Genomic DNA, 26,206 nt, shown 5'->3' with positions numbered 1-26,206 from the left:
GATCTTGAAAGCCAGCCTGGGAATAATAACATGTTGAAATGTGTTTGCCGGCGAGGGCTTTGTTACGGCGCTTTGAATCCAAGCACGGCGCTCGGTGCCAAGAGGAGAAACTGCAGCCAAAGGCAGGTGTTCATTGCCATTCACCTCCTGCCTCGGGGCACAGCGGCAAGATCAGACCCTGTCCCAGCCACTGGCTCTTTCACCTGCCTGTTGTGGGCCCCAGGGGGCAGAGGGACTCACAGCGCGGGGAGTGCCCTGCTCTGGGTCGGGGCAGCGCAGCAGGCTCAGGACCACACGCTCAGGAGCCACTCCACGGCCTCCCCTCGTGGGCTCTTCACCTTCCCAGGCAGCTCTTGCAGCTCAAGGGGCCAAGGAAACAGCATAGAACAGCAGAAGAGTAAAATGAACTAAAATGCAGGCACTTGTGCTGGGAATGTTAATCAGAGAATAGTCATAGAATCAGTTGGGTTGGAAGAGACCTCCGAGATCATCAAGTCCAACCCTTCATCCAACCCCAATGTGATCACCAGATCATGGCACTCAGTGCCACATCCAGTCTCACCTTAAAAACCTCCAGGGATGGGGAATCCACCCCCTCTCTGGGCAGCCCATTCCAATGCCTGAGCACTCTCTCTGCAAAGAATTTTTTTCTGATATCCAACCTAAACTTCCCCTGGCAGAGCTTGAGCTGTGCCCTCTTGTTCTACTGTTGGTTGCCCGAGAGAAGAGACCAACCCCCACCTGGCTACAACATCCTTTCAGGTAGTTGTGGAGAGTGATGAGGTCTCCCCTGAGGCTCCTCTTCTCCAGGCTGAACACCCCCAGCTCCCCCAGCCTTCCCTTGTAATGCACCAGCCCTTTTCTCCTTCCTTCCACCTGTGAGGGACCCTCCTTCTCATTCCTCTTCCCAGGAGGGTGCAGGGACTGGTGGAGCCACGGTGGGTTGGGCAGCACCACCACTGTTCCTGCCTGGCACTGCAGCCCCACTCGCTGCCCTGTGCTGGGGCACTCTGCCCACTCCAGCTCCCAGAATATCCATCTTGGGGGCATTGCCCTGCACAGGGTCTCACCCCAAGGCACTCCCATCCTTGTAGGAGGCAGCACTGCAGGAATTCTGGCTGTGGGACACGACTCCTTTGGGAGTGACAGCTCAGCTGTGGAAGGAGGTGCTGGCATTTTTTTGGGCAAGGCTCACCTGTGTTGGCACCGTGGTGAGAAGCCATTCCTGGAGCAGTGCAGCAACATGTCTGGGGAGGGTACTCCTAGGACAGCAGCTTTGGCAGGTTTCCATGACACAACAGGCTGCAGAGGTCTCTTGTGAAGACATGAACACTTGTAGGGAGGGCCATGACCTTGCTTTGCAGAATCCCTGCTCCTTTTGTATCCACCTTGCCTGGCACAGCCCTCCATCTCCAGGTGGCCATGAGTAAGAAGCTGCAGCTCTGAATTTCTGGGTGCTGTGGTTCCCCCAGGATGCTGCACAGCTCCTGTGTCTGAGAAGGCACCAGGGTGCAACTTGTTAGCAAAAAGTGATTGATCCAGGACTTTCTGTGCTCCTGGTCAGCCGCAGTCCTTGGCAGAGTCTGGTGCTGGTCTGCTGATCATCAGTTTGCTGGGTGAGCAAAAGCACAGAGAGAGTTAAAGGATAATTCATCTGATGGAGCCTCCCAAAGGTCATCCCTGTGCCATCTGGAACGATGTGGGGACAGGAGAGAAGGGCTTCTAAGGGGGTGTCTATCATGAACATTGACAAAATCTAATCAAATTCAAAATGTTTTGAAAATTTAGATATTTCAGTTCCATTCCTACTCCATTTAGGCTTGGGAGAGTGTCCAGCAGCAGTTGGGATAGTTGGCCCCAATTTTCCTGAAAACTGCTTCCCATTGGACTAATCCAAGTGGAGCACCCAGAGTAGAGTCAAAAGTCAAACCTGCTCTGAAGGTTGGGAGGGAATAAACTGAAAACCTTTACAGTTTATAATAGAAAGAGATGGAATGAAGGTGTTCAGTGTCCTGTGTCAGGCTGTTCATTAAGGAGTTGTGTCTTATTAAATCTTACTTGGCAAATGAGTTCAATCTGGCTTGCATATGAACATTCATGTGGGTTGAAAACTGGCTTGAGGACCATAAACAAAAGAACAAATGCCATCAATCTATCGAGTTGGAACAGGCATGGGGGTGGGGGGTGCAGTGAACAGAGGCAGAAACAGGCACAGTCTCCTCCTCAGGGATGGAGTGAGGCAGCAAAGACCACGTTAGAGGCACCCCCAGGTGGTACCAGACCACGACCAGCTGCAGATTCCTCTGTGGGAAGGAAGAGTCCAAGCCTGGTTCTTTTCTCCAATGTGCCGTTTTCACTTGCAGGATTAATTGACTTTGCTCCTTTTTTGCACCAACAGAACAAACCCAGGCATGACCCGAGGCCTGGGGTCCCCTGAGTGCCCAGGGGAAGGCACACACTTGGCATGATGGCACTGCTGAGGCAGGAGTGTCTGGGCACACTGCCTTGACAGTGTCAGTGCTTGAGAAACAAACTGCAGCAGCAGATCAAAGGGGGCGGCCGACGGGCTCACTGAAGATCTGGCAAGGGGAAAATTCCACTGGGATATGGACACACATGTTTGTCCTGTCCTGCCAATGGGCAACGTTCCTGCCTCCTAATGGGAGTGATAAGAGCATCACCCTGTTGCCTGAGCACATGGCATGAGCAATCATGCCCAGCACACAGCCCTCGGGCGTGCCATGGAAGTTGTAGCATGACCAAGAAGCCCAAGATACAGGAGGGGGTGGGAGCCTGTGGTAACTGAACAGTAGCAACCATGAGGTGGTAAACCATGAGTTTGTTCCAACTTGGAGTGTATTGGGAATGCAGATCAAAGCCTGGAGGAATGTTCCCAGAAATCACGGGAGTGGTGGAAGAGAGGGGGGAGCAGAATCCAAAATCCACCACGAGCTTTCCGAAGCAAACCAGCCACATCCAGCTCCCACTGCCCCCTTCCACCTGCCCCTTCTCTCCCTCTTCCATCAGCCACTTTAAATCCAGAGCCTTTTCTTTCTCCCAACCCTCTGTCACAGTGTAAACCTCAGGACAGCAGGGCATACCACTGAATCAAGTCCTAAAAAGAGCCCTGAGCAGGCCTGGAGCTGAACTCATGTGCTGTGGAGCAGATTTTCACCCCTGCAGGAGCAGCTCCTCTTCCCCCTGGGCTTAGGGCAAAGGCAGTGCCACCCCTTAGTCCTTCTTGGTGGGACTATTTGCTTCAATCTTCCCCACAGAAGGAGCAAATTAGGAGCTGTCTTGGTGAATGTCACACTGGCAGCAAATGTTATTGTTCCATTTAAAATAGAAAAGAAAGAACCGTTTCACTGCATTTCCTGTGGGATGTGAATTGTGGAGATACATTCAATGGGTGCCTGCCTGCCAGGCCAGGGGCATTTCTGGAGAGGGTGAGTGAGAAGGACAGAAGGAACCAAGCACTGGGAAAGCTGCCAAGTGACCATGGACAGAGAAAGGGTCTCACAAAGGAAAACTTTTGTGTCTGCAGACTCTTACATGAAGTGGCACAGGAATGGCATGGAAGCAAAGGATGGGCAGGAAGATGCTCTGAGAGCCAGAGCAACTCTGTTCTGTCTGAGGGAACTGGGCTTGTTCAGCCTGGAGAAGAGAAGCCTCTGGGAAAACCTCAAAGCCCTTTCCAGTGCCTTAAAGGGCTCCAAGAGAGCTGCAGACTTTGGGCAAGGACATGGAGTGACAGGACAAGGACAAATGGCTTCCAGCTGACAGAGGGCAGGGGTAGGTTAGACATTAGGAAAAAATTCCATACTCAGAGAGTGGTGAGGGCATAACACAGGTTGCCCAGAGAAGCTGTGGCTGCTCCAGCCCTGGAAGTGTCCAAGGCCAGGTTGGACAGGGCTTGGAGCAACCTGGGCTGGTGGGAGGTGTCCCTGCCCATGGCAAGGGGTTGGACTAGATGGTCTTTAATGTTCCTTCTAACCAAAATCATTTTGTGATTCCTGGTGGACAGGACACCCTTGAAGGCCCACCCATCCCTGAGCTGCTCTCAGAGGATGGGACAGCTGTGCTGCCTTGCCTGGAACAGCTGATACCACTCCCAGCTTTAATGCAGCATCTGTCCTGGGAGGTCCAGCAAAGCTCCAAACCCCACAGCTCCAGCCCCTGTGTGCATGTCCTGGCCATGCACCCCTCTAGGAAAGCAGAACCTCAGTCTGTGTGCACAGACACAGCCATGTCCCACCTCCCAGTCCCTGCACGTGTAGGGGTGAGCAGAGCTCACCTCAGACCTCAGTGACACTCTCAGTTGCCTCAGGAGGTGAAGTGAGAGAAGTGGTTGTGGTTGGTGCCTCCCTTGTGCTGCTCCTTGGCTTGGCATGGACCTCTAACCTTGGGGGGAGCAGCTGGGCTGCCCCAGCAGCAGGAAAGAGGAAAAGGCACATAGAGAGAGCCAGAGGTCAAGGGTGAGCCAGGGACAGGGCACAGTCTCAGCATGGCATGGCCAAGGGCAGCAACAACAGCAACAGGGAGGCACCACCACTGTTCCTGCCTGGCATTGCAGCCCCACTTGCTGCCCTGTGCTGGAGCCCTCTGTCCACTCCAGCTCCCAGAATATCCATCTTTGGATATCCATCTTAGCCCTCTCTGGGGCTGAGAGATATTTTGGGCCTCTAAACTTACCCCAGATGGTGCCCAGTTTAACCAGGGCATCTCCCACAGGGTTATTTTACTCCTTATGTTCTGTGCTGCCCACGGTGCCAAGATGTCCCAGGCTGGCTCTGCATGTGTCTCACCAGAGTCTGAACCTCCTTGCTGACCTATTCTGGGGCCACCAGCCCCAGCCTGGGCTCCATCCAAGCTCCATGCTCCTCTCCTGCTCATCCTGGAGGTCCCGGATCCTTTTGGGAACCCAGCAAAGTGAAGAGAAAGGTGTGGAGCTGGCAGGAAACAGCTGAGAGGTCTATTTGAGGACCTCTGGCAGCGGAGGCTGGAGCAGCCAGGTGAGGATAGAGAGCCCCTGGCTGAGCCAGGTGGGACAGAGGCAGGGAGGAGGCTGAGGATGCAGTGCAGGAGCATCTCCCCTCCAGTCTCCCAGACAACACTCCCTGCCATGTGGAAATCAGCAATCAAAAGGAGCAATTACCCCAAATCACAGCCCCCAAGTGACAAATAGCCCAGCCTGTCAGGGAGCTCCTGTGCTGCAAGAGGCAGGTCCCAACCTGCTCACACACATTAAAGACACGACCCTGTGCTGTTTATGGTGTCGGAGGCCTAATTATGGGAGCAATTTTCTCCAGATTCCCGAGGGGAGAGGAGAAAGGGAGAGCACTTGGGCACCCACAGAGAGAGAGGGCACTGCCTGCTCTGCCACTGCTGAGGGTGGCTGCCCAAAACAGCTCCAGTTCTCTCCCTGACCTTTGCAGAGTCCTGGTTGCTTCCAGCTGGGATTGCACTGCTCATCTTCCACAACTGGCTCCTTCCCAGGCAAAATGCCTGAAAAGAAATGAGCTTTGTCAAAGTTCAGTGAATACCTTCACCAGGGTCTGTGCCCTCACCAGGGTCTGTGCCCAACCTCTTGGGCCTGGTTTGGATTTTCTGTGAGAGAGAGGACGAGCCTGGTCACAAATGATGTTCACTATCTCTGTTTTGGAGATACAATATTCCACTCCAAGTTAAGTAGACAACAAGTTGCTTACTGAAATGTAGTAGTAATTTAGGGCCTTAATCAGGTTGTTGGGCCTGTCTTTATGATTTCTGGCCAATCCATGATTTCTGGGAATTTATGATTTCTTGGTCCATGTTTGTCCTCGTGGGTGAAACAGGAGAAGTAGGAGAAGATTCTCCTCTAGGTCAAGCCTAAACTCCAGAATCTCCACTCTTGGCTCCACCACGAGTCCTCCCCATGGTCCCAGTGATAACAGTGATGCAGTTTCTAATGTCAGTGAAAAGTCCAAACACTTTTTAATTCCCTGATCTGCTGTGGGCCTTGCTAAGATTTGAATGCTCTGGTTGGGTGATCCTGTACTGTGGCAAATCCCATGGGCTTCCCTGAATAAATTCTTTCAGTAAGTTCTGAGTGTAGTCCCCTGCATTTTGTTCTGAATGTTGTCCCCCTCTCCCAGATAGTTCCATTTTCCTTTGTGATGCTGCTTTTCCTTTTGTCTTCCTCTCCCACCCCTTCCCAGTCTGTGTTGTCCCCATCCCCACCTTCCCTCCTACACTTTTCTCCACCCATAACTCATCCAAGAACCACTTTTGCCTTTTCTGTCCTGCTTTTGGAAAGCACACTCAGACAAGCTGGTTTTGCTCTGGCTCCCAATGGTACTCCCATCTCCAGCCCCTTCCCTGTGTCCCTTCCCAGCAGTGATTCCCAACCCCAGGGTGCTGAAGGGGCTGTGATCACACAGGACAGAGCAGGGCTGGGAATGAGGGAGCAGAAGCAAACCAAGGGGCATCAAGCTTTGATGCACAGGACAAAGGAGAACCTGCAGGCTGCAGAAACAGGCCACATGCAGGCAAAAGGGACAGCTCAGAAGGCAGGATTTGGGGACAGTTCTCTGGGTGAGCAGAAATAGCTCTCTCCGTCTTCACTCTGTGTGAACAGGAATAGCTCTCCCCTGCTCCACTCTCCCTGCCAGAGTGTCAAGCAGGCTCTGTAGGCTGGTCAGTGCCTGGGCTGTGATTTCTGTGGAGTTGGGACCTCTGTGTGCCCCCAGGGAATGGCTTTGGCCCTGAGTTGTCTCTGGGGGCTGAAAATGCTGCATTCAGATCCAGCAGGGGCGAGGGGTTTCTTTGCCTGTTCCATGGGCAGTAGGAAGGGATGGTACACAGAGGTTGTTCAGGCTCAGGATCAGCTTGCAGGTGCTGCAGCCTCCTCTCAAGGGGACAGTGGCAGGATGGACAAGCTGTTAAAGCTCTGCAGACAAGGGGTTGGCATTTGCAAGGATGTTGACAAATCACTGGCTCCTCTTTTCACTGCAGACGCCTCTCTGGAAACCAGATCTCCAGGATCCCAGGGGAAGCTTTCTTTGGTCTTTACAACCTGAAGATTCTGTAAGTAGCTCAGTCCCCTCTGCAGAGCCTCCCCTGTCCATGACCCCCAGACTCCTGGCACTGGCCATGGGTGGGGACTGGCAGCCACCCTGAGGGGATGCAAAGCTCCAAGATGTGGTGTCAGGTGTTAACCCATGCTGACCAACATGCCCTTGGTGACTGGGGAGCTGTGTCACCCCATGGACCACCCACCCCCCTGCTTCCTGCCCCCCTCTGTGTGATGTGCCTCAGGAGAACCTGCAGAGGTTCACATTTTGCTTAAAACACACCAAATGCCCTATTGTGGTGTCCCCCACATGTGGTGTCCCCAGATGTGGTGTCCAGCCCCCAAACTGGCCCCCATCTGCTCTGCTGCTGTGTTAGGGCTGGGTTGAAGCATCCCAAAGGTCCAGATACCTTCAGTCCCACAGGACCTGGGGAAAGTGCCTGTGCTCTGCCCAGCTCAGCCTGCCCTTGCCACAAAGCTCTGCACAGCCCAGGAGGCCTTTGCAAAGCTCTGGAGTGACCTGTCCCTGGAAGGGTGGGATCCTTGGACAGTGTGACCCCAGCTGGAGCCCAGCCTGCCCACAGGGGTGATGGGGACAGCTGGATCCAGGGGCATTGCAGCCATCAGGCCATGCATGGACCTGCTAGCCCTGCTTAATAAAGGTCATTGTGGGCAGACCACCCACCTCTGCTGTCCAGTGGGGAAGGTCTCACTGACAAAGCTCCTCTGGAAGCTTTGGAAACTGCACTGGCTCTGCTGTGGCACCTACAGATGTACCTTCCTACAGACCAGGATGTCTCACTGCTTGTGGAGTCACACTGCTCTTTGTACCCATGTGACAGTCCCACAGGGTCTGTTGAGGTGGGAGTCCCTTGCTCCCTTTCAGGAACCATCTTAAAAATCTGCAATAAACATTTTCTCCCCAAGGGGATGTTTTGAACTCAGCCACAATGTGAAATTGTTGTAGCTGGTCCAGTTTATACAGAGCGAGCAGGTACGAACCTGCTCCCAGGATTAGAGAGTATGAGGCTGTTTACTACGTCTTCTGAAGATGTAAAGTATGAATCCTGCCCTAAATCTCAGGGCTTAGAGATTTATCCATCCCCTGCATTAGGCAACAAATCAAAGGAACTGAGGAGAAACCGCAGCTCTCCCACCCAATTCCAACAAGAGGAACCTTCTACTCTGGGGACGCCGGAGCTTTTCAAGGCGCTTTTGATCAATGTCTATTTGTGTCAGGCCCAGGGAGCTACTGAGGCAGCAGAGGGAGTGATGCCTCCCTTCCAGAGCTGGCACAGCTCCCCAGGGGTGCAGTGGGAGAGGAGTGTGCCCTTCCCAGACAGGCTCACTGCCACCCAGCCTGCTCCACCACAGGGACACGTCCACCAGCGACCCCAGTGCCAGGAGAGGCTTGAAGGATCAGGGCACTTCCATCTGGGAAGTGGTTGAACTGAGAAGATTGTTCCAGGTTTCTTGTGAGAGCTGCAGGACAGTCTGCAGTGCTCTGGGCCAGCCTGTGCTCTGTGACACATGGTGGCACATGGGCTGGCATGTCCCTCTGGCTGCAGACCTGCTTAGGGCCATGGTTTAATGGTGGACCTGGCAGTGTTGGGTTAATGTTTGGACTCCATGATCTTACAGGGATTTTCCAACCTTAATGATCCTATGAAATTTATTCTGACCCCCCAACCTTTCCCATGGGGTTATGGAGAGCACCAGCCCAGCTACAAGACCAGGAAGGAAGGATGGATGCCCACAGGGGCTGGCCCATCCAGGTGAAGGAGGTGTCTGGAGAGGGGAAGCTGAAGAGCCCATGAGATCGGTGGGACCCCTCTGAGATGAGTGTCACCCACACAGGATGTGTGGCTGTTGTGGATGTGCCCTGGCAAGTCCAGAATTACCATCCCTGGTTCACCTTCCATGCTGTGAAAGGGGCATGAAAGCCCCAGTGATGGATCTCAGCCCACTGCAGTGGGAACCTCAACACACAAGGGCCAGAAGAGCTTCTGGGACTCCTGGTCCTGTGCACAGGTTTGTTTCTGCAGCAAAGTGTGCTGGGGAGATGAGACTCTGGGTCCTGCAGCCGAGTGAGAAGGATCAGAGGTCCGGTGATGAACTAAAGGAATGAGTCAACTGATGTTAATTAACCTGGAGGAGACATAAGTGAGGATGGGCACAAACCATCAAGAACAAGTAGCAGCTTCTGCAATAAGGAAATAAATGCATATTCTCCATATGTAAAGACAGGAATACCAGGCTTTGGAGCAGATGACACCAGGGATGCTCAGGACATGTTGTGTCTGTGGATGTGGACACTCTGTCCAGTTGGCTGAGGTTTGACAGCTGACAGGCATGGCAGTGGTTGGGAATGACTGCCCCAAACATGCCCAACTGAAGCCTGTGTGGGGATTCAGGATCAGAAATCTTCCCTCTGGTGACAGGGCTGTCCCCTGAGATACAGGCTGATAGCTGGGGATGGAAACAATTTCCCCAATTTAATTTTAGTGTGCTGAAGCCTCAGAGCTAATTGTAGTCATCTGCAGGTCCACAAGTAAACTCTCACATGCCTCTTGGGCTGTCAAGGGGCCCAGCACTTTCCTGGTCTTTCCAGAGAATTTGTTTATGTTTTAAAAAGGATGGGAAACACCCTGGGAATTCCTCCCCAAACCTGCCTGTGCAGATGGTCCTCTCCCTGCCCTCGGAGTGAATCCCAGAGGTACTGGAAGCAGGACCAGATTCTTGGCTCTGCCTTCCCTGGCTGCTTCAGTGCACAAAAACCACCTGGAAAGTGGCCATGAAGATAGGCCTGTGCAGAAACCTCGCAGGGGTTCACCCAGGAGAGCAGGTGTGTGGAGGCTTGGAGAGGGCAAGAGAAGAGCCAGTCTGCTCCACCACAGCAAAACATCTTGACTTGGGGGAACCTACTGAGATCTTCATGCATGGACCCTTGAGCCAGCCCCCAGCCAAAGGCAAGGCCAGATGGGGCCTCCTCATCTCCCCTCAGCAGCAGCAGCTGGTGCTCTGAGGTCTTCTCCAGTGGCAGGTAAATCCCTTTGCAAAGAGAGGTGAGTGCACCTCTCCTGGGTGGTGGCCCACCCACACCTTCCTCATGGAGGTTGATGCTCCTGGGTCCATGCTTCAGTGACAGGATCATAAGAACCAGCTCCACAGGCTGTTGTGTCCCTTCTGCAAGCTCCTTCCCTTTCAAAATTCAACCTTAGTTCATGCTGTCCCAGCCTTGGAGCTTTCCAGGGTGGCAGAATACTCTGCTCAGTCAGAGTATCTGGAAAACAGGAAACTTCTCCATCCTTCCAAACCTCCTCATGAGCTGTTTGGATGCTTCTCACCTCTGAGTGGCCAGGATGGGGCTCCATCACACAGGAAAGATCCATCCCAGCTGGCCACGTGGCTGAGCTTGTGCTGCCATGGCTTCACATGCCATCCCACCATCAGACCATCTCCCTCACCAAACGCACACCCAGGATTGCCAACCCTCTGACCTTCCTGGCTGAACACGCTGCAGCAACAGCAGCACTCCTGAGCTGAGGAGGGATCCCACACCAAACCCCACAGGGAAAGATTCCAACCACAACCTCACCCCAAAATGTGGAGGGCAAAATGCCTGGGGGCATCCTCCTGGCTGCAGACCCTGTACCCACAGCACTCAGCTGGGGTGGCCCATCCTGCCACCCTCAGCAAGCCTCAACCAGCCTGAGTGAGTGTGCAGACCCCACGCTGCCCACACCTGCCTGCCCACACCTGCCTGCACAGCCCCTGGTGTAAAACTGCCCATCACTGCCCTGCAGAGCCCCTGGTGTGGGCACTGCCCAGCACTGCCCTGCACAGCTCCTGGTGTAAGAACTGCCCAGCACTGCCCTGCACAGCCCCTGGTGTGAGCACTGCCCACACCTGCCTGCAGAGCCCCTGGTGTGAGCACTGCCCAGCACTGCCCACACCTGCCTGCACAGCTCCTGGTGTAAGGACTGCCCAGCACTGCCCTGCACAGCCCCTGGTGTGAGCACTGCCCAGCACTGCCCTGCACAGCTCCTGGTGTAAGGACTGCCCAGCACTGCCCTGCACAGCCCCTGGTGTGAACACTGCCCAGCACTGCCCTGCACAGCTCCTGGTGTGGGCACTGCCCAGCACTGCCCTGCACAGCCCCTGGTGTGAGCACTGCCCACACCTGCCTGCAGAGCCCCTGGTGTGAGCACTGCCCAGCACTGCCCACACCTGCCTGCACAGCCCCTGGTGTGGGCACTGCCCATCACTGTCCAGCACTGCCCTGCACAGCCTCTGGTGTGAACAATGCCCAGCACTGCCCTGCACAGCCCCTGGTGTGGGCACTGCCCAGCACTGTCCAGCACTGCCCTGCACAGCCTCTGGTGTGAACAATGCCCAGCACTGCCCTGCACAGCCCCTGGTGTGGGCACTGCCCAGCACTGTCCAGCACTGCCCTGCACAGCCCCTGGTGTGGGCACTGCCCAGCACTGCCCTGCAGAGCCCGTGGTGTGAGTGCTGCCCAGCACTGCCCACACCTGCCTGCACAGCCCCTGGTGAGAGCACTGACCACACTTGCCTGCACAGCCCCTGGTGTGGGCACTGCCCAGCCCTGCCCTGCACAAACCTGTAGACCCAGCACTGCCTGAACTTTCTCCCAACCACACACTACCCTTGCACTTCCCATGGCTCATCTCCATCCACAGGTAGGATGGAAGGAGCTTGCCAAGACTGGCCAGGATCTTGGTGTAATTATTCAAGCTCTTGCCAAAATCATGCTCTATGTTGTTGTTGCAAATGTCTTTTATGAAAAAAAAATATACAAAAATGGTTTAATGTGATATGCAAGGATTGACTGCAGTGATCAAGACCTGACAGGACCTTCCTTAACACCAGACTGTAAGAAAAGCCATCCTGGGACATCCAGGGGTAGGGGCAGCTTGTTTTTTCCTGCTCAAACCTGAGCTCCCAGTCAGCAAAGATGGAGCTTTCCTGAGCTTGAGGCTGAATGAAGAACTTCTTGTCTAACACCAGGGTGGCCCTGTCCCTAGAAAATTATCTAACCCTGTTTGGAACTGGGTTTTGGCTTCTCTGTGTCATGCTCTGATGATGAGTTATTGGATTAATTATGTGCCATATGAAGAAACATTGGTTCTTGTCCCAGCCCCAGCATCTGAAAACTTCTCTGGCTGCTCTGCTGCTGTGAAAAACAGCACTGTCCAGCACTCCAGTGGTTTCAGAGGTCTCTGAAGCCTCTTCCTTAAATATTGTTTGCCTGTGCCAGAATGGCTTCATTTTGGAACAAGTCCATGCTGATGGTGGTCTGGAAAGTGTCTCAGTCTGTTTTATTGGTTGGAGGAAGAACTTGTAACAAATGGCAGAGGCAGCAGATGCAGCAGGAGTGTGACAATGGGCTTTGCTGTCACACTGACTCCAGATCCTCCCAGTGATCAACCCTGAATGCTGAGCTTGGATTTCATGGAGCCACTGAGCTCCAGTGTGAGTCCCACCAAAGCCCCAGCAGGGCTTTCTGAAGCCCCACTCTGTACCCCTCTGTGTTCAGCTCTGCATCTTGATTGTTAAGAGACATGAATAATAATTCTACTTCCCACTGGGCTGCAGGACTCAGTGTCTCATCTCCCCAGCACACTTTGCTGCAGAAACAAACCTGAGCACAGGACCAGGAGCCCCAGAAGCTCTTCTGGCCCTTGTGTGTTGAGGTTCCCACTGCAGTGGGCTGAGATCCATCACTGGGGCTTTCATGCCCCTTTCACAGCATAGAAGGTGAACCAGGGATGGTAATTCTGGACTTGCCAGGACACATCCACAGCAACCACACATCCTGTGTGGGTGACACTCATCTCAGAGGGGTCCCACCAGCCTTGCAGTGTAAGTCCTGCAGGAATGGGCTTTGGGTGCAGTGTGAACCCTCCAGGAATGGGCTTTGGGAGCACAGTGAAGCAGCTCCAGGTGCTCAGTGGTCCCTGCACTGGGCCCATGACCACAGAGAGCAGGAGATGAGAAGATCACCCAGGAAGGGCAATAGGGGAATTATTTTGGGAATGGCAGGGTGGTGAATGGGCTGCAACAGAGGAAAACTGGGAGCTGATGGGGCAGAGATCTGAGACTGCCCCTGTGCACCAGGACACCTGGAGCCCTTTGTGCTGCCCAGGGACCAGCTGTGCACAGGGGATGCAGGAGGAGGGCATGGGCAGGGGGAGCCACTGGAACCACCCCCAGCCCTGCCCTGCCCCAGTGGTCAGGCAGAGGAGCTGGTGTGTGAGCACCCTGCACATTTCTGGGCCAGATATTCCCACACTGTTTCCTGAGCCTTGTCTCTTCTAGACTCAGGTATCCCAATCACACTTTTCTATCACCTCTATAATTTCCATTCTGGGTTCCCCACAGGTGAGGATTTGGCATTTCCTTATCCTTGTTGTTGTCAGGCAGCTCCTGCTGTCCCCTGTTCTGCAGGGCAGGTCCCAGGGAGGACAGTGTGGCCTGGCCAAAGCCTGCCCAGGACCAAGACAAGCAGAAGCATCTCAACTGGTATCCTGGTCCTCACACCCCCCTTAGCCACCCCCACAGGGTCTCTGCACACTCCCAAGGGCAGTTCTGTCCTGCCCTGGGTCTCCTGGGATCCCCACCATGCCAGTGCCCAGCTCTGTATGTGCAGCCTTTTATCCCTGATCATCCATAGAGCCTTTCTCTCAGTGTCCCTGCAGAATTCTGTGTTTTCCAGCAGCTCTCCCTCACTAACCTCTCTCTGCACCCCTCCTCACAGTTGCCTTGTGCAGCCCCACGTTGCCAGCAGATGGACCAGCCTCCCCCTCCCAGCCATCACCTGGGTCCTTGGCAGTAATGCTGAAATCCCCTCCAAGTGAGATGCTGAAGACCCTTAAACATGTTCTTCAGTTCAGAGGGAACCATTTATTGAGTATGGCCCCTCTCTGCTGCCCTTTCCTGCCTAAAGTGTCTTCTCTCCTGCATTGAATTTAACATCTTACTAAAGGAAAGCCAAACCCACGGTTGGTGGTGTCTGTTCTTTCCTTTCCATTCCCATGGCCTTTTACCCTGTGTAGGAGAAAAAAAATGAAATAGTTTGCTTTGGCACAGCTCATTTTTCACCAGCCCCTGCTGGCACCTCCTCATTTCCCTGCTCTTCCTTCTGTGGGCACACAAATAATTTAGTAAGTCCCCATTTTCTTCCACAGGTTGAGGAGTTGTGTGGCCTACAAGTTTCCTTGTTTAAAGGTTGTCTCCACAGTTGTGTCTTTCCAGTTTTCCTTTCCTCTCAGACTCTGAATCCTTGGCAGTAAAACAGGCAGTCACAGCAATGGTGAGGTTTTTGGTTCCATCTGTGCTCTTTGGGCTGCTCCTCCCCATGAGGGCCATGCCCTGCCCCTTTGACACTGGCAGTAAATCACAACAGGACTCCAAGCACCATTTCCTTTTTCGTGTCATCTCCAACCACTCTTTGAAGGTTTGGGAAGGAGAAACCTCAGATATGTAAAACATTCTTTGTTCAGGCACTTTCCCCAGCCCAGACACCACGCTGGGCTGTCTCTCTTTCCAGAGGAGTATGTGCTAATGATGCCCCAGTTCTGGAGGGAACAAGTAGGTTTAGGACAGAAGCTGGTCCAGAGTCAAAAACTGAGCCTGAACAAAGATGCAGAGGTGGTAACACCAATAAACTCAGATTTATGGTGCTTCAGCAGGTCAGTGAGAGGGGTCAGTGGCTGACCAGGTCTGAAACACCCCCTGGGATCTGGTTCTCACCCTGCCTCAGCCACTGGAGCCACCCAGAGAGCCAGCCCTGGGGTAGGGGCACTGCCACCCCTGTGTCCTCCTTTCCCATCACTTATGTAGATACCTCCATGTCCACAGCCCTTCTCCATGCCCTACACTCACTTCCATCTCTAAGGAGTCTTCCTGAGTCCTGCTCACTCGGACCAACATCTCCAGGGACCTGATGCCTCTGAAGTCCCTGAGCTGGTTTGTTTGGGGTTTTTTCCCCACAACAGCTCCAGTTACTGTTGCAGGCAGTGCCAAGGCTGCAGAGCCCCTCAGCAGACAGCTCTGGACAGTTCCTCACCCCCTGTGTCTGTAGCTGCCCCTCAGTGGGAGAGGAAACCTGCCCAGGGGCTGCTTTCCATCACCCTGTGGAGCACCCACAGCTGATGCCCCTGGGAGAAGGAGGCCTTGCACCAGGACAAAGCTGAGAGCACTGGTGTCACTCTGGGATAACAGATGCACGTCACATCCTCTGAGTGGACCCCCATGACAGCATCAAACTCACCCCTGGGCCCCTCTGCTACAGGTCCTGGGCCAGCCTGGGCTGCAGCTCACCTTAAGAGCCCTGGTTGGCCAACACCAGGTGCTTTCCAACCCCTCCACCTTCTCCAGAGAGAGCCCAGAGCAGCTTCAGAAACAGGCAGCAACATCCTCCATTTTATGTCAGGCTTTTTATTTTTTTTTAACAAAGTTTTCTCATTTCTAATTATAGGATGTTGCAGAACAATCAGCTGAGTCGCATCCCTGCAGAGGCACTGAGAGATCTTCCAAACCTCCAATCTCTGTAAGTCATTAACAATCAATGCTGCAAACTGCACAGTCCCTTGGGAGCCTCAGGCTTCCCAGCACTTGAGTCATTAGTTCCTTTGTCAAGGATGTTCTGTTCCTTCTTCCTTTTCTTTTCCAATTTATGCAAAGATTACTGTCACTTAGAGTAGAAGGGAGGAGAGGGCAGTTTTCAAGGAAGAAGCACAGTCTTGGTAGAGGATGTTGAAATTACAGCTCCCCATGTGAGCAGCGTGATGAAAAGGCCACCAGTGCCAACTCATATTTCAAGGAACGTTGGAAAATGTCCACCCAAAGAGTCTCTGTCCTCTCCACTGTGGGACCTGCCAGGGAGCACAGAGGACACTCTGCTCTGTCAGCATGTGAGATGGGCTGTTGTACCCAAATGGAGGGTAATTGTGTCGGGGTGGAAATGCTTTAAAACACTGTTAAAAATTCAGTCCTGAGAAGCTGAAGCTCTGCTTGTGCTTTTCCTTTCAACTGACTACATCCACAGCAGGTTTTTCCTTCTATGTTCACTAAAAATAGAACCCCTAATTCCCCCACAGAACCCCTAATTCCCCATAGAACCCCTAATTCCCCCAGAGAATCCCTAATTTCCCCATAGAACCCCTAATTCCCCCATAGAACCCCTAATTTCCCAATAGAACCCCTAATTCCCCCACAGAACCCCTAATTCCCCTCCCAGAACCCCTAATTCCCCCCTAGAACCCCTAATTCCACCCAGAACCCCTAATTCCCCCATAGAACCCCTAATTCCCCTCCCAGAACCCCTAATTCCCCCCATAGAACCCCTAATTCCCCCCTAGAACCCCTAATTCCCCCCAGAACCCCTAATTCCCCTCCCAGAACCCCTAATTCCCCCCATAGAACCCCTAATTCCCCCCTAGAACCCCTAATTCCCCCACAGAACCCCTAATTCCCCTCCCAGAACCCCTAATTCCCCCCATAGAACCCCTAATTCCCCCCTAGAACCCCTAATTCCCCCCAGAACCCCTAATTCCCCCATAGAACCCCTAATTCCCCCCATAGAACCCCTAATTCCTCCCAGAACCCCTAATTCCCCCCAGAACCCCTAATTTCCCCATAGAACCCCTAATTCCCCTCCCAGAACCCCTAATTCCCCCCTAGAACCCCTAATTCCCCCCAGAACCCCTAATTCCCCCATAGAACCCCTAATTCCCCCACAGAACCCCTAATTCTCACTAAAATTTTCACTAAAAATCTGAAATATTTGCAGTTTTGCTGAGTGTAGACAGAGTTGCAAACAGACCCTGGTGGTGTCCCTGAGTTTAGGGTTTCTGGTTGGGAATTGCCCAACTGGTGCAGGCAGCCCTGCAGAAGTTTGTCAGAGTGTTCTGAGTTGGGCTGAACCACTGAAAAAGTGACCTTATCCCTAATCTTTAACTTCAGTCCCTGCCTTACATGGTGCTTTTATCATAGAAATGTCTGGGAGTGGTTTCTGGGAGTCTCCAGGAGAGCAGGACTGTCCCAAAGGCTCAGTGGGGACAGCAGTGGAGCAGCAGTAACTCCTGTAGGTCCCACATCAGTGAACCCACCTCATCCATCCCGTTCTGTCTGTGCCTGCAAGAATCCAGGGTAAGGCCATGAGGGCAGGCAGGTGCCCAGATGCCACTTTTCCATGCATGCCCTGCAGGCTGGGTCAGCTCTTCAGCCAGATGGGGAAGAGTCTTGTGGAAGCAAAAATTCCAGAAGTGCTCAATGCAATGGAGAACTCTGCCTGTCAGAGCTACCTGGTTAAAGGATGGGCAGAAGGTGCCCCTCAGAAAGATCATGATCAAAGATCACCAACAGGCTCCTGCCCTCAGCATGGAGAGTACAGGTGGGAGTTATTCCTGAGTTATTCCCCAGGATGGTGATCCCCAGGATGGTTATTCTCTGAGAGGATAGGCACAAACCAGCTCTGCCTCATATTGGCACCACTCCAAACTTGGCTTGTGCCTCAAGCCTGAGCACTTGAAAGCATGGAGAGCATGTGCAGGTAAAGATGATGACATGTCCTTTCACAGAATCATCAAGGCTGCAAGAGACCTTCCAGGTCAATCACAACCATCAACTCAGCACCACCATAAAGACTCCTACACCACACCCCCAAGTGCCACATCCAGGCACCTCTTGAACACCTCCAGAGACAGTGACTCCACCACATCACTGAGCAACTTATTCCAGTGCCTGATACTCTTTCAGGGGAAAAAAAATCCTAATATCTAAACTGAACCTCCCCTGGTGCAATAAAAGGCCATTCCTCCCATCCTATCACTTGAAACATGGCAGAAGAGACAGACCCACCTCACTACAACCTCCTTTCTCCTCTTCACACAGAAACTGCACAAGAGAGACCCTTGGGCTGGGTGGAGACCCAAGAACCATGTCTGGTGACTAAGCCCAGCATGGATGTGAGGCACAGCCCTGCCCTGGGTGGATGGGGACATTTCTGAAGCCACACCTTGTGTTATGAGATTGTACCACTGCTGTGCCTCACACTGGTGGGAGCAGGACCTGGAAAACACCCTGGAGCTAATCCTGGGCTGGTGCCCTGAGAGAACAGCCACTGCTTGCAGGGTCCTGCAGCTCTTCTGGCTCATGTTCAGAGATGTTTTCCTGCAGCTCCCACCCAGCAGGAGTGGCACAGCATGGGCAGCACGATGTCTTGAAGTGGATCCAGAGCTGAGATGCTCTGCTTGGTTTCCACTGGTGCTGCCATGGCTTTTCCAAATGTAGCTGTTCACCTCAGACCAAGAGGCTCCATGCAGGTCTGCACTACAGTGAATTCCCCCCTCCTCTTTTTCAAATATCTGAGTCATTTTCCACAAGTTTATGAGACTCTTGTGTATTCATTGCCAAAAATTAGCCAGCCTGGAACACCTACAGGTCATCCACAGCAGGTTCCAAGCGTTGCTGGTCAGGCTATCTGAGATCCAGAGTAATTGGGTTGCCCAGAGATGACTTTTTTCCTCTCAGAAGGGGCAGTGGCTTCACAGCCCATCACAACAGCCCCTGAGTTGCTGGGCTGAAGTGGCATCTGGTGCAAAATTAACTCTCTGTCTGCAAGTTGCCAACACAAGCTAAGCAGGCAGGAGAGCTGGGAAGGGGTGGAAGTGGGAGCCAACAGGAGTGGGGTGGGACAGCAGCACCAGACAGAAAGGGATTGTGTGCTGCTTATTTTCTTGCTCTTTCAGATGTTTACATTTGGAGTCCTTGTTTGGCATTCTGGGGTTGAGGCAGGAGTTGGAGGGAAAGTGTGGAACCCTAAGGGACAAACTGACAGAGAAGAAAGGCAGACTCCTCAATGCACACAAGGCTTTTCTCAGGGTTACAACAGAAGCAGCCAAACTAAGTGGAGGCTGAGGGCAATTGTTTTGAGTGTAGCTCTACCAGAAGAACTTACCAAGCAATGCCAGGGATGAGGTGGCCAGACAAGTGGGACACAAAGGGATGTTGTAGCCACTGTGGGACAGACAGAGGATGGCATTTACTGCCTGCACAGCACAAAGTTAGAGCTGAAATGTAGCAAAAAAACTCTGTCAGTGGAGTCTCTGAAATAGGAAAGAGGAAAATAATGATGATTGAACTCCAGTTGTCTCCAAGTGTGGCAGCTCTCTTGGCCTCTGGGCATTCAAAGAGGATGAGATAAGACACATGCAACCCAAGCTTTGGTGGCACTTGGAATTGAGCTGCCAGGTCCCTTGGCTGCACTGCTGAGGTCCAAGCTTGGCTGCCAGGCATGAGGCATGGCCAGATCTGTGCTGAAATCCCTCAGCACAGGCAGAGAGAGCTGGACAGTGCAGGCAGCAGACACTCCTCAGGCTCTGCAGGAACCTGCTGGAAACCTGGAGCAAGGCTGGGAGTCCCCAACAGCAGGAGATCAACTTTACATGCAGGCACAAGGAGAGGGAAGTCTGGGCAGGAAGAAACTCTGCTGTTACTCAGAGAGCAGAAGGGAAGTCATTGCTCCTTTCTGTTGGGAAATAGGAGTGCCCTGTCCAGGATGATCAGAGCAGGTGGCACAGCTCCAGAATGCCTTGTCCCCAGGGAAGGCTGTTCCACACTGGAGCCCCCCAGTGCCTTCCCACAGAGCTTTGGGGCGGTCTGGACCGAGGGCTCCAACTCCAGGCAGAGGAAGGAGCAGCTCTCTGTGCAGTGCCCTGGGTCCTGCTCTCACATCTGTCTCTAGAAGACCAGACAAGGAAGGAGAAAGATGGGTGTTAGCAAAGACCATGCTGACACTGCTCTGCTTCTGTGGGTCTCCCCCTGTTCTTGCCTTCCTGAGGGCCTGTCTTCAGGCAAGAGGCTTTCTCAAAGCTGCCAATCCATGAGCTTCAGGGGTGCAGAGTATTTTGTGGCAGGTGTGGTGTCACCCACAAAAGGTGTGTTGTTGAACCAGCAGTGACAGAGCACTGATTTTAACTGCCCTGGATGAGCCTCACTGGCTCTCAGGAAACCCAAATTACTGAAGATCCAGTCCTTCACAGGACAAACACCGTGGTAAAAAAAAAAATTCAGGCAAGTTTAGGTGAGATGGAAAGGTCAGGGTGTTCCCCTGTGGATTCTCTCCAATAGGACATTCCCATTGCCCTGTGGGATCCCCACACACCTTTTCTAACCGAGGAAAATGTGGACCAAGTTTTGACAAATAATATTTCAAACATAGTGACAGGGCTTCCTCCTGCAAACTCTCACACAGGTGCTGGGAAGACTGGCCAGCCAGGAGGAGGTTTCCAATCATTCAACATAACTCTGTGCCAAGGGCATTTGTAGGTCCTGGATACCCATTGCCCATCACCTCATGTGCTCACCCAAATCTTGGCTGCTCCAGGTTGAACCACTCTGTGTCACTGACCATCTCTCATCAGGGGCTTCCTGTGCTCTGTGCCACCCCTCCTCAGAGGGAGGCACCCACTGGGAGGGTGCACCTTTTCCCAGTCAGAGGTGCCCACTCTTCACTCAGCCCCAAGCAGGCAAGTGTCAAATCCACCCAAACAGCCCCGTCCACATCAGCCCCTCCTGTCTTTGCAAACACCCCTCCCCACAGGTCCCCCGAATCACAGAATCATAGAATGGATTGGGTTGGAAAAGACCTACGAGATCATCAAGTCCAACCCTTGGGCCAACTCCAGTCCCTTTACCAGATCATGGCACTCAGTGCCACGGCCAAGTTCAGTTGAAAAACCTCCAGGGATGGGGAATCCACCCCCTCTCTGGGCAGCCCATTCCAATGCCTGAGCACTCTCTCTGTAAAGAATTTTTTTCTGCTCTCCAACTTCAATTTCCCCTGGCAGAGCTTGAGCCCATCGTGCCCCCTTGTCCTATTGCTGAGTGCCTGGGAGAAGAGACCAACCCCCACCTGGCCAGAACTTCCCTTCAGGGAAGCTGCAGGGCCAGAACCAGCCTTGCCCTGCTCCCTGTCAGCTACAGGATGTGGAGGCATCACTGCCTGGAGCCCAGGCTGCCAGGAAGGAGACCTTGGCAGAGCTCACTGGATGAACACAAAAGGGAGTTTGGATTTCAAAAGAAGAGAAGGCAAAGCACTGGAGACTGAGCCTCCTACCAAGTGTGAGGGAGCTGCTTCCCAGCAGGCTGGATTTATCTGGGCAGCATGTTGGGAAGCCCAGTGGGGAGGATTAGAGAGAACACGCACACCTGATGGCAACGCTGTGAGCCCTGCGAGGGGTGCCAAGGCCTTACGTAATGCTCAGCCCCAGTTGTGATGCCCTGGCAGGGGATCTGGTTGCCAGTGGTTTATGGGTGCAGTAACAACATTCCATGTGTATTCTGGAAGAGTCGTGTGTCAGTCTAATTAACGACTTTGTGGTTTGGGAGCACTTACCTGAAGCAGATGGGCACTGTGTCTGTTCCTGTGCCAGGCAGGAGGAGGCCAAGGTATTTCAAAGTAAGCAGGTGCTATAAATTATAATTACCAAGTTGCCAAGGTAGAGAAAGCAGAGAGAGAAAAAAAAAACCCTGATGGATTAAGAGATCAAGATAAACTCCTGGTTTTTCTTTCTCAAATATCTATGAAAAGCTCTTTGGGGAGTTTCTTGCAGATCAGCACTTTGGGAAGATGCTTCCCATGTGTCAGGCTGGTTTGGGTGGGTGTTGCCCACATGAGATTAATGCCAGCCAGGAGACTCTCAGAGCTTTTCCAGTATGAGGGGCTGTGTGGGAGCCTCTGGACAACCACCACAGTTCTCTGACGTGGCTCTGAGGCCCAGTGAGGATAAGATTTGTTAATGGCCCAGTGCATCTTTCCTGAAGTTATGACTTTAGTTCAGACCCATGGCACCAGCCTGTGCTTTCTGCATGGTGAGCTGATTTCCAGTCAATGACCAGGGATCCCAAACCTCTGCTTTTCCTTGGGATTCCCACTTCCAGACTGGGAAGACATTGCACTAAGAGCTACTTGCTGGGATTCTGAGAGACTTTGGGCATTCCCAGGACAGTGGCATGTTTTCAGACCCACTAAGAGCAGCAGCAAAGGCACAGGAGCTTTGAGAGTCACATTTCTCCCTGCTGGCCAAAGACATCCCCTTATTTACCTTCTCCCTCCTCCCACAATCTTGTCCCCTCATGGAGACACCAGACCCCAACAGTTTGGAGATGCTGACACACATCAGCAGCGTGGAAGGCCACAGCTGAGCTCATCTTGATGTGTCTGAGTGGCACCTTTTAGTCAAGAGACAGAAGTAGATGCCCTGGGAGAGAAACGAATCTCCTGGAAAGCAGAAATGAGCCTTCAAAGACAGATGGCAGTGCCTGGTCCTCTCCATTCACAGCTGGAGAGGGACACACAGTTCAAAAGGAGACATCTGAGTATGGGTGAGATGAGTTGAGGTGATAGTTGAGCATAGATGACTTCTAGCTCTGATATCCACCTGTGCATCAGGCTTGATGTCCTCATGAAGTCCTTGTGTCATGACTTAACCCCAGCTTGCAGCCAAGCACCAGGCACTGCTCCTTCCCCCCATCCTGCTCAGGTGGGAAAGAAAAGGTGAAACTCATGGGATGACACAAGAACAGTTTATTAACTTAAAAAAATTAAATTACAATAATACTAATGATGATTGTAATGAAAAGGGAGGAATAAAACCTATGAAAAACAAATGGTGAATAATATAATTACTGGCCACCCACTGACTGATGCCCAGCAGCAAAGGGCAGCCCCAGCCAACCCTCCCACCCCAGTTTCTGTACTGGGCACTCCATGGTGTGGAACATCCCTTTGGCAAGTTCAGGTCAGCTGTTCTGGCCATGCTCCCTCACAGCTTCTTGTGCTCCTGCTCACTGGTGGAGCTGCAGAAACAGAAAAGTCTTAGGGTAAGAACCTCCCAACTACAACCAACACATCAGAGTGGTATCAACACTATTCTCACATGGAAACCAAAGCACAGCCCTACCAGCTACTGGGAAGAAAATCAGCTCCATCCCAGCTAAAACCAGGACACCTTGGCACCTGGCACATGATGTGACTCAGGGAGTTACCCAAAACTCCAGTCCACCCCTGGCCTGCATGTGCAGGGATTTGTAACTCTGCTCCAGAGGAGAGACAGCACATGAATCATTGTCCATCAGTACTAAAATTAGGGGTAGGAGGGAACCAGAAGTCTGGTGTTTTGGCTCAAAGTCTGCAAAGCCCATCCAGTCCTATAAAGCACCTTTCACATGTTTCTGCCACATCCAAGTGATCAGCAACACTCAGGGCCTTGGACCAGCTGTGACTGAGACGTTTCCCCACAGCTCCTCCTGACCCAGCAGCCTCCAACCCTTGTATTTGCAAGCACAGAAACCAACTGTGGCACATGAAACCTGGAAATGATTTCTAGACCCTTTTTGACAAATCTCTCCTTCTCCTCTGCCATCAGTCTCTCCTGCCCCTCAGCCATGCTCTGCCTTTGAGACCACCAGCAGGACTTCCCTTCATGAGGACTCAAGCCTCAAGGTCCTGCAGCACCAAATCAGACCCTTCTTGCCTCCTTTCCCCCCCACACTTTGGGTTTTATCTTGTCCCCCTGGCAGGATGCCCCACTCTGTTGGCAAACACTGGCTGTGCCCTGTGGGCAGTCCCACAGCTCTGTATCCCAAAAGGATTGACTCTCCTGCTGCTGGGCTTGATGACATCCAGGAAAATAACCTGTGAAGTTCTAGCCAGGTGGGGGTTGGTCTCTTCTCCCAGGCACTCAGCAATAGGACAAGGGGGCACGATGGGCTCAAGCTCTGCCAGGGGAAATTGAAGTTGAAGATGAGAAAAAAATTCTTTGCAGAGAGAGTGCTCAGGCATTGGAATGGGCTGCCCAGAGAGGGGTGGATTCCCCATCCCTGAAGGTTTTTCAACTGAGCTTGGCCGTGGCACTGAGTGCCATGATCTGGTAAAGGGACTGGAGTTGGCCCAAGGGTTGGACTTGATGATCTCGTAGGTCTTTTCCAACCCAATCCGTTCTGTGGATGTGGCACTGAGTGAGAATCCACCATGTCTTGATCCAACCCCACTGTGATCACCAGCCCAGGGCACTCAGTGCCCTGGGCTGGTGATCACAGTGGGGTTGGATCAAGGATGAGACTTGCTGATCTCGGAGGTCTTTTCTAACCCAACCCATTCTATGATTCTGTGACTGTGTGTCCATTTGTGTTCTGTCTCTCGGTGACTCCTCCTGTGTGCAGAGTGTCAGGGAAGTGTTTCCCTCCATGTCAGCAGGGACCAAGCACCTCCTGCTGCCCTGTGGCTAAAGCCCCCAGTGCCCAGTTAGCCACTGCCAGTGCCACCTACACAGATGGTGGGCAACAGCCCAAGAGGTCCCATTCCCTGGGATCCCATCCTTGCTGCCATTTCAGTTCCCCTTTCTCCCTCATGGCCTTTGTGCTCTGCATCCCTCTGGAATATTTGCAGGATTATCCCACCACAAACCTGCTGTTCCCAGCTGAGATTGGCCACACTCTCCCTGAGGAGGACTCTGGTCCCATTATCACCATTCCCACTCACAGCACCCTCCCATTTCAGAAGCTCCTGTGCTCTCCTCTCCACATCTGTCCTGCAGAAGGATCCAATCCCTTCACAAGCTGATGGGATGCAAACTGGAGGACAAACTGTGTCATATTTATTGTTCTTTAAAATATTGAAAGCATTTTCAGGTTTGCTACAAGTGTAACTTCCCACTATATTCTGATTTCACTCCAGATGTATTGACCCCTAATCTCTAAGTGGCAAATTAGCCTGACATGGAACTCTCTGCTCACGGGTTAATTGTACCCCTAATTAAAACAATCCACTTCCTCCATCCCACTGGTTTGCCATTGCTCTGGTCCCATGTTTAGCTGGGACATTTGGAGTCCTGTGGGAATGTAATGAAAGCTTCTTCATCCCCTGTCCCTCAAGGCAGGCAATTATTTTTGTACATATGGCCAGAGATTAAAATGCAAAAAATGACTTACAGCAATTTGAGAACGTGTGGACTTTGATGTTGATGAAGGAGGAAAAGCTCTTCCCACCTGGTCAGATTCTCACAAGCATAAAAACTCTCGTGACAGAAGGAAGACAAAAATTCCTTTGGAATCAACATGACCTGGAGAGCTCAGTCAGCTCATTCCTCATTTCACTTCTTTGATCTGTTTGAGATCTGACAGTTTGCTGTTCCCAGCAATATCCTTCTCTATAAATCACACGTGATGCAGTGAGGGTTCTGCAAGGGGTGGCTTCCATTGCTTGTTTAGAGGATAAAAGCTGTGGAAGAAACAGATATCTGTAAAGTCAACATAACACAGCAGTGGCATAGGAGGGAGCTGCCTGTGGCAAGGCCACCTCAGCCCTGTAACCTCATTTACTGGCTGCAGGGTCTTCCTGGAGCCCAAGGAAGAGGTCAGGGAAGAGCAGTGAGGTGGCACTCATGGCATGCCTGAAGATAACAGAACTGGCATCAGCCACACTGGCATTTGGCCTTGCAATGGAGCAGCCTGGGCCAGGTTTGTAGCTGGGATTGGGTGACTGGGACCACGACACTGGTGTCTTTGTGCCTCTGCTGTGCCTGGGGTGATAGATCCTTCCCTCATGATGGGAGAGCCTAAAATACCACCAGGAAGGAGATCAAATTCCTCTGAGTCACCCCCATGGCCTCACTACACAACCTTTCTTCACTTTGAATAAGTTTCTGCTGTGCCCACACCTCCCTCAGGCAGACCAGGTGGATTTGTCTCCTCTGACTGTAGCTGTCTAGATCTTGCTCACCTCACCTCATCAGCAGTGGAAAATGATCAGCATCTCCAGAGGGTGAATCATCTCTTATCTCAGAGCCCTGTCTGGGAGATGAATCACTCTCTGGAGGACTCTGGTTTTCTCTTCTGGCTATGGAAAGACCCTGTAATTGGTTTCAAGTTCTGGGTGAATAAAGTTGGGTGAGATGTGGTTTTCCCACCCTTGGAGAGCAAAAAAATAATATGTCCCTGTCCCCACTTCTCATTTTTATCCATCCAAACCACCCTCCAAGCTGAGACAAAGCCTCAGAGCGTGGGTACCAAAGCAGAGCTGAGCCTCTCTCCTCCCCCATGGCCCCTGCACATGACCCAGCACAC

At 52.5% G+C, this 26,206-nt stretch overlaps 1 protein-coding gene across 1 annotated transcript in view; it reads left to right on the top strand.

Annotated features, from left to right (window-relative positions):
* The window catches only part of LGR6 (leucine rich repeat containing G protein-coupled receptor 6), a 130,353-nt gene that overhangs the window by 45,665 nt on the left and 58,482 nt on the right, over positions 1-26,206 (top strand). Inside the window, exons 3-4 of the mRNA XM_071578499.1 lie at positions 6,994-7,065; positions 15,555-15,626. Of these exons, the coding sequence (XP_071434600.1) occupies positions 6,994-7,065; positions 15,555-15,626 (144 nt within the window). The remainder of the gene's footprint in view (positions 1-6,993; positions 7,066-15,554; positions 15,627-26,206) is intronic.

The sequence above is a fragment of the Pithys albifrons genome, chromosome 28 (assembly GCF_047495875.1).
Source record: "Pithys albifrons albifrons isolate INPA30051 chromosome 28, PitAlb_v1, whole genome shotgun sequence".
In the NCBI taxonomy this organism is placed as follows: domain Eukaryota; kingdom Metazoa; phylum Chordata; class Aves; order Passeriformes; family Thamnophilidae; genus Pithys; species Pithys albifrons.
This window is presented reverse-complemented; position numbering and strand designations above follow the sequence as displayed.